This window comes from Chenopodium album, chromosome 12 (assembly GCF_948465745.1).
Source record: "Chenopodium album chromosome 12, dcCheAlbu1.1, whole genome shotgun sequence".
In the NCBI taxonomy this organism is placed as follows: domain Eukaryota; kingdom Viridiplantae; phylum Streptophyta; class Magnoliopsida; order Caryophyllales; family Amaranthaceae; genus Chenopodium; species Chenopodium album.
The window spans coordinates 13,640,496-13,649,354 of record NC_137845.1 but is presented as its reverse complement, the minus strand read 5'-3'; the positions used below and the strand labels follow the sequence as shown (position 1 = coordinate 13,649,354).

At 38.3% G+C, this 8,859-nt stretch overlaps 1 protein-coding gene across 1 annotated transcript; it reads left to right on the top strand.

Moving 5' to 3' along the window:
* On the top strand, positions 1-951 carry LOC145570916 (uncharacterized). Its single transcript, XM_081630037.1, has 2 exons — positions 1-493; positions 911-951. Exons 1-2 carry the CDS (start codon positions 1-3, stop codon positions 949-951), a joined length of 534 nt encoding a protein of 177 aa, XP_081486163.1.
* The last annotated feature ends 7,908 nt before the right edge of the window (positions 952-8,859 follow it).

Genomic DNA, 8,859 nt, shown 5'->3' with positions numbered 1-8,859 from the left:
ATGAAGAAAAGGCTGGAAGGAGCCAAAGGAAAATGGGCAGACGAACTACCCAACATATTGTGGGCAGACAGAACAACTCCTAAAGGCGCTACAGGTCATACCCCTTTCTCACTGGTGTACGGATGTGAAGCAGTAATTCCAACAGAGGTAGAAGTGCCTACAGCAAGGTACGGGCTGATGACAGAAGAAAGAAATCAAGCAGAACTAATTCACAATTTAGACACAGTGGAGGAACTAAGGGAAGATGCACAAATGAGAATGGCAGCATACCAACAGGAAGTAGCAAGATCCTTCAACAAGAACGTTAGAGTTAAAGTCTTCAAGCTAGGAGATTGGGTCCTCAGAAAGGTATACGAAAACACCAAAGAAGTCAATGCAGGAAAGCTAGCACCCAACTGGGAAGGACCCTATGAAATCACCAAGGTAGTAGGTAATGGAGCATACAGACTCAGGAATGCAGAAGGAAAAGAAGTTATATCATTTCTAAAGAAAGGTACGCAATTTTTATTTCTATTTTGTCTTTTAATTTACAAAAAAGAAAACACAAAAAGACCAGAAAACACAAAAACACAAAAATCTCCAACAGCCAAAATCAGCACGAAAGGTACTCATCTATCTCTATCTTTTGTCAATTTACTTTATGATCATTACGAGTACTGACTTTGCCATCGGAGGGCCGTTGGGGAAACCCACGGCCACCCCTCACCTTCTTCTGTTTTGCAAGGAACACGGCCGACATTACTGAGCAAGAGTACAACAAGTCCCTTCACTACAGAACGAAGACAAGGCATTCCTGAAAAGAACAGACCTACTACCCTTACAAAACATACAAACACATGTAAGTAACGTCATTACTGTAATACAACTGTAATACAACTGTAATACATTCGTGATACAACTGCATTCACAGCACACTATACAGAAAAGACAATCACACAGCAAGAAAGATAGGAATACTTAGTTGCGTTGCAACAAAATTAAACAAAGCGTCCAGCTACAGAAGCGTAACACAAAATAAAAACAAATTATCCAGACTGCACTAAGGCAGTAAACAGAAACATCGTCCAAAGTTGTACATTTTTTTTGATTTTAAAAAAAAAGGGCGACACAACACCAGCTAAACTAATTCTCTCCCATGTTGTCAGCAGGGGCTACTTCTTCAGCTACAGGCTTCATCACCTCTGGGGCATCCTTAATTTCTTCATTGTGAGGAGAATTCACTTCCTCATCAGCAAAGCTTAGCAGTAGGGAACCAGGAGCAGCAGTCCCTTCAGGAAACGCCTTCTCAAAAGAAGCCTTGTCACCATCATAATCCCAAGCTTCATGCTTTCCTTGCTGGAACTCCTCCATCATCTCAAGACGCGCCTTCCCATAATAGTACGTAGCAGCATCAATGGCTTCGTTAGCAGCTTCCTTCAGGGTACTCTTCAGCCCGTCCCGCTCAGAAATGCAGTCCCGGTGCTTAGTCCGTTCAGCCTTCAAAGCCTCAGTAGCAACCTTGTACTTGTCAGACAGAGCATCACGCTCCTTCTTCATAGCCTCATACACCCGAGAAAATTCTGACACCTTGCCTAAAACACCAAGGCAGGACTGAAGGCTCTGCATAGCAAAGATGAAATGTAAGAAACATATTTCAATAAGGTCGATTTTATGTAAAAAAAAATTTGGAGTATACTATACCTGGAAAGACTATACAGCCGCCTCTTGTGAAAGATCAGCAAAAGTCATTGAAGACTGGCGATCCTTGAAGGAAGGAAACAACAAGGTATCCACATGTGGAGCAAGAGAATCAAAAGAAAACTCAGCAGCGTCAACATCAATGGGCATCTCCAACTTCCTCTTAAGACTAGCACGAGGCGGAGGCGGAGGAGCAACACCCCTGGGAGCAACCATCTTGATGGGAACAGCCTCAGAAGTTTGGGGGGACGAACGAGACTTAAGACGACCCAAGATGGAGGATGAGCTAAGAAGATCATGAGACCTTAGTGACCTTGATGTGTCTACAAGGAATACAGCTGGTTCAAAAAAGATATACAACTAGGAAAACAGCAAATGTATACAACAAGGATCACATCAAATATATACAGCAAAGACGCTAATAACAAACAAATAAGACTAACAATTGTATGCAAGTATGTTCAACAAAGAAACAGCCAATTCAAAACTAAAAACACACAGACTAAACAAGCAAACCAACACCAACCACACATTCACAAAAGTATAAGTGCAGCAAAACATCGAAACTCACAAGGGAGAAAGAAAACAAACCTTGAGACATGGTTGGGGCAACTTTCTGTTCAGAATCAGATTCGTCCAAGGACTTAATTTGAATAACTGCTTCAGGTTGCGTCAACTTGATGAAAGATCTCTCGTCTGCACTCAACTCGTACAACTTGTCTATCAAAGATGGAGACTGAGAGCGTTGCTTCAATTTACTCACTGCAACCAACAGGAAAATAAGCCCAAATCAACAAAGAAGGAAAGAAGAACATAAAAGAATAAGAAAACAGAATACCTTCAGCCTCAACAGTGTCAATCAAAAAATCACAATCATCACCCAACGAATCAATCCTCACAAAGAAGAACTTGTGATACCACTTCTTGTCAAACGCCTTCTCCAAATCAGTCACCAAAGGACCAACACCATCCTTCAGGCGAAGACCAACCCGACCTTTACCACTGGTCCTAATAGTATAATGGTAACACAAATCCCTCACATCAAGTTCTATACCCAATTTCACACTCAGCAAATCCAGAATTCTCAATACCCTCCAAGTTTGGGGCAACAATTGACAAGGCGAAACCCTAACTCTAGAAAGAAATTGGCGAACAAGAGCAGAAAAAGGAAACGTATGCCCAATTACAAAAGGGTACTCAAAGAAACACACCCAACCAGGGGCAATCCAGTCAGCCCTTTCCCTAGCTGATGGAATTTTCACCACAACCCCATCGGGAAAACGCGCAAGTGCAGCAATACTCTGAACTTCTTCCTTCGTAATGGTGGAAGGATAGGTATCCTTGACAGGAAAGACGTTCTGCGCCACCAAGTTTGGCTTTTTCACACCCTCATCCACCCCAGCAAACACCACTCTCACATGATCATCCATCGCAAAAACAAGAGAAAAATACAAAGTGTAAAACAGAACAAACAAAGAGGAGAGAGAAAATACCTGATGAAATTGAAATTAGGGGCAAAGCAATTGAAGCGATTAGACAATAGCCTGCACACCCAATAAATACCAAAGACGGAAATAAAACCGCCCTTCACAGTTATCGAGGAAGTTGCCTTAAAACCGCCACCACTTTCTATTTTGCTAACCGTTGGAACAATTTCTGAATTTCAAAATATTTTCTAGAGCTTTCTTTAGGTAATTTTCACTTCCAAATACTTGGAAATAAAAATTAGGGGCAATTGTTGGGCACGTATTGAAATACGACCCATAACATTTAGGGCACCAATCCAAGAAGCAAATACTTAGCAAAAGTGAGCAAAACGGCCTGATTGGAATGAATAAGGAAAGCAGCATCAAAGATATCAATCAAAAAGATACTTGCCAAAGATACACCTACAGAACAGGGAAGGAGATAAATCAGGAAGATCTTCCCTATTTTGAATATATTTCGAATATCTTTGTAAACCCTAGAGTTCCCTAGGTATAAATAAGCACGATTAGACATTTTGAGCACACATGTACGCACAAATACTCTAAATATAATAAAATTACTCTTCATTTATCTGCGGAGCTTCATCCCTACTGAAGAAGGAGGCTAGTCCTTATTCAGTATTGTGTCTCTAAACTCACTCTTTGCATAGTGAAATTCATTTTGTCTATTTATTGCTATTTTGTTGCTTATCTATTACTTTATTATTGCTTTATTGTTATTTTGTATGCTTTTGGTAGTATGATTGTTATTACCCCTCAAACCTAGCAGATTCTCATATGTCCTTGTTGAGATTTGCCTAAACACGTCCTTAAATTACATTTCTACTTCTAGTATTTATTTGTGACATAATAGAAAGAAGTAGGAATGTAATTTAGGGATGAAGAGAGTACATACTACGCCTCCGTTCTTTAGAGTTGCTTAAAAATAATAATTAATATTGAATTATTATAATAATAATAATATTTAATATTTAATAATAATAATTAATTAATATTTAATAATTATAATTTAAAAAAATAATAATTTAATATATATATAAATAAAGTAGGCATTTTTCTGGAGCATTTGACGCGTTACATAAGAAAATGTATTGTTTTGTCCAATGAAAAATTAGATTAATAATTTATTTTGGAATTAAAAAATTTACTCGCCACCTAAGCAAAAGTGACAAATAAAATTTAAGAATTTTGACACATAGATAAAAACAACGAATAGAGAATAATTAAAATTTAAAGTACTTTTAAAAACAAATAATTATCTTCTCTAAAAAAATTAAAAAAAAAAGTAAGTAATATTTATCTTTTTTACATATATGGATGCAAATTTTTAATCGCAAATATCTTTAATCTCTCCCTAGAAAATATTGTAAAAGTTTGATTTTAATAATGTACTCGTCGAGACGAATAAAACTAAATCTCATATGACTAATTTTTCATAATATTTTATAGTTAAACGATTATATATGAGACTAACATTTTAAACAGAACGAGTACATATACCTGCAAACTAGCATTAGTTAAACAGATAAAAGAGTTAAGAAACGCGTATCTTGCACCGTCGAGCACACGTCTCTAGAGTAACCAATTTTGTTTGACGATCTTCCTTAAGCTAGGGGACATCGCCTGAAGACTGCTCTGCTTGTAGCTACCTTCAATTTCTACTGTTTTAGTCTTCCACATCTTAGGGAACACCATCGAAAATAACTGCACTTGTAGCCATCTTCTATTGTTTATGACAACTCTCCACATCCTAGGGAACGTCGTCGAAGGTGACTGCTTGTAGCCATCTTTAGGGTTGCTGTGACAATCTTCCACATCCTAGGGAACACCGTCTATCATTGCTGCTACATCTCGAGCTATTTTCTTGAATCAAGGTGACAGCCTTCCCAATCATAGCGAATGTCGTCGAAGACCCCCCATCTCGTGCCATCTTCTCAAATTTAGGTGACAACCTCCACAATCTTAGCGAACGTCGTCGAAGACCGCCCATCTCGTGCCATCTTCTCAAATCTAGGTGACAACCTCCATAATCTTAGCGAACGTCGTCGAAGACCGCCCATCTCGTGCTATCTTCTCAAATCTAGGTGACAACCTCCACAATCTTAGCGAACGTCATCGAAGACCGCCCATCTTGTGCCATCTTCTCAAATCTAGGTGACAACCTCCACAATCTTAGCGAACGTCGAAGACTGCCCATCTCGTGCCATCTTCTCAAATCTAGTGATAATTTCCACCATCCTAGTGAAAGCTATCAAAAACCGCTTCATCACGAATCGTTCTTTTCTCAAATCAAATAATAACCTCCCCAATCATAGTGAAAGCTATCAAAGGCCGTTTCATCTCAAACCATCCTTCTCGAATCTAAGCGAGAGACTCTTTTGGAGCCTTCTGTTGAAAGCTTCTTCATCTTGAATCTTCAAATCTTCTTGTCCTTACTTTTAGGAGTAATTGACCTTTCTAGCTTTGGGAATAACTTTATCTTAAGATTCTTCGATCTTTAAGTTAATCTCTGTGGAAATCTCCATCCTAGGGATCCTTTGTGATTATAATCAATCACTACTCAAATCAGTTTTCAAATTCGCTTAATCGATAATTTGATCGTCATCAGGCCGATCATCAATCAAGATCGTAATCGAGCCGACTACTAATCAAATATCTATCAATTGCTCAAATGTTCTTCAAAAAGGCTCGAAATCAAAGTCGTGAGACCATCGAAGGCCGGCGCGAAAAAAAATCAAAGTCATCGCGCAGCGATAGGTCTGTCGCGCTGCGTCAAAGAGTATTGTGATGCGCCAAGGTGTATCGTCCTGCGCCGGGGTGCATCCTACTGCATTGTGGTTTAATCCAAGTCCGAGCTTTTTTGCTCATTCATTTGTGCTCAATCCAATTGCCTGTGATTATACCTGCATCTATATTCTTGGACTATAGGACTTTGCTCATGTTTGTAATTATCTTAGGGTTGACCTAAGGCTCGGTGTTACCCAACTTAATGTGCAAGACCACGTATGACTTGGCATGACTCAAGATGATTGACACGTGTGTTAGACTCAACTTGATGTGATATGACATGACATGACTCAATGTGCATGACTCGTGTGTGCATTATTTTGTGATGTGCTTGACTCAAAATGCATAAAAGCAAAAAAATTTCGTCATTTTTATGGAGGGTACCGACTTTCTCCCAAAAAAGAAAGACGCAAAAAAGAATCGAAGTGTTTGAGGTGCATGTTGAATGAACTTAGTCGAATGCATGCATTGATGTTGTATCTCATAGTGCAAGGATTAATTCACCCTATGCTATCTCAATTGTTTACTTGATGATGCAAGTATTTAGGTAACTTAGGCACAGAGGCTAAGCACTTCATACTTTGTGATGCAATGATGAGTGAGTGATAAAGGACTCTAAGATGACGAGGCATGCTTCAACGTCGTGTTGAGAGATCATGACAAAAGGTTCCTAAGGGGAGGATTATTTGTCTATGTATCTGTGATGTGTGTGAAAGTGACACTAAAGCTAGGCTGCAAAGGCTAAGGGTATGGAAAAATATTATTTTAATAAGAGTCAAATGATGGTGACTCTTAGGCTAGGTAAGCTAATGATGTAGGGATCAAGCCTCCAAGTCTAGCTCTAAATGGATAGGGATGAGCATAGGAGATCCCTTGAGATGATCATGCATGAATGTAAATATGAATGAATGCATTTTATTACGGCCGCACCTCAATTTGAGGTTGCCTACGTATCCGTTAGGAATCAGGCCAAACGTAGCTCTAGCCGAACCTCGCACAAGTGTGTGTATACCTCAAAGAAGTCTTTTAAGGGTTGTAACGTGGTTAGGCTAAAGGTTGAAGAAGAAGGGGATAAAGGCTCAAGACCCTAGATAAGCCCCCAAGGTGTGCAACCTTGCTTTTGAATCTTTGTATTATTATGCTTGAGGTTTTCTCACTTTTTCTAAACCAACTTTTCACAAACAAAATTCCGCATTCACAAGATCTAGACACACCTAGCCAAGTTCGAAGTTGCCTTCGCCCTAGACGTGAAAGGTTTAATATTTCTGAGGGTTTGGTCCCAAATCTCTATTTCAATTATTTAATTTAATTGTTTTGATTAATATTTTCCTTGAAGCTACTAACGTGTGTATTTTGTTATTAGAAAGAGATACGAGGCATCGAAGTAAGTACTTTAATTGTTTAATTGATAATATGATATAGAAATCATGTTAAGATTGTTATTTTGGTTCCTAGTATCATGTTAGGATGCTTTCCTTTGTATGATATTTAGGGTGATTTGCTTATATCAATTATGATTTCTAGGATGCTTCCTATTTTCTTTCCTAATAGCATGTTAGTATCATGTTAGGGCTAAAGCTTTGATTTTTGATGTTTAGTGACATGCTAGGATTTGTTATTAATCTTGTTAGCATCATGCCTAGGATCTTGCTATTAATATTATGCTTAACATGATTATGATAATTATGATTATTATGATTGTTATAATGATTATTATTTTTATAATTATTATTTTTATTATTATCATGTTGCTTGATATGTTTTGTTATTGTTATTACTTGATCACGCCTTTTATGCATGTTAAAGGGAATTTGTACTTGTAATCACGCTTAATAAGATAATTAATAATCTTGTTTAGGGCTAATATGATTATAATTCAAGTGATCGCTAATAATAGTTTTATTTGTGCATTAATATTCAACCAATATAGATAAACAGGTTTAGGGTAAACCTATTGATTGCATGTTAGTCAGAAAGCACACATGAATACGAGAAGAATAAAGTAGATGCCTATTTTTTTAGGGCAGGTTCAATCTCTTTTAGGTTGGATTTGTACCTTCATCCCCGAACACCAGTCATGGTTTAGACCTATTGGAGTTGACGATCTCATGGATCATTAAGGGGTGTAACCTTCACCCTGTGAACGGTTTACAAGTTCCTAAAACTTATTGGCGACTCTTTTACTCTAGCTTCCTTCCCTTTGGACGCCACCATACTTTAGTGTATGATCACATTGGGGTTCAAGTGTGGGATAGTGCTTGAAATATTCCCTACAGTAAGGCAGAGGTAACTTTTAGTAAGTGTGTTTCTAGTGTGAGGAGACATGATGTTCTTAATACTCTTGGAGTTCGAGAAGTCGAAAGACATGAGAAATATTTGGGGTTGCCGATGATTATTGGGAAATTAAAAAAAAAGTCGTTTTTGCTTTCTTGAAGGAGATGATATGGAAAAAGTTGAATGGTTGGAAAGAGAGGCTACTTTCGAAACCGGGCAAGGAGGTCTTAATTAAGGCGGTGGCTTAAGCAATTCCAACTTATATGATGAGTGTTTTTAAAATTCCGGATGGTCTTATTGATGAAATTCACTCATTGCTTGGAAGGTTTTGGTGGGGATCAAGAGAGGATAGTAGAAAGATGCACTGTCAAAGTTGGGATAAGTTATGCACCCTAAAGTCAAAGGGTGGGTTGGGGTTCCAAGATCTTAAATGTTTTAATACGGACCTTTTAGCAAAACAGATTTGACGCTTACAAACAAATGAGTCCATTTTGCTTCATAAAATTTTTAAGGCAAAATATTTTAAAAACTCGAGTGTTCTTGAGGCTTGAAGGGGTCGTGATCCGAGTTTCACCTGGAGGAGCATGTGGGGAGCTAAAAGGTTGCTGAAAGATGGGCTAATTTGGAGGGTAGG

What these genes read in the sequence shown, in the direction of transcription:
- LOC145570916 (XM_081630037.1), top strand. Translation starts at nt 1, where the DNA reads ATGAAGAAAAGGCTGGAAGGAGCCAAAGGAAAATGGGCAGACGAACTA. An exon ending in TATATCATTTCTAAAGAAAG is followed by an intron (nt 494 to 910) that starts GTACGCAATTTT and finishes CTGCATTCACAG; the next exon opens with CACACTATACAGAAAAGACA.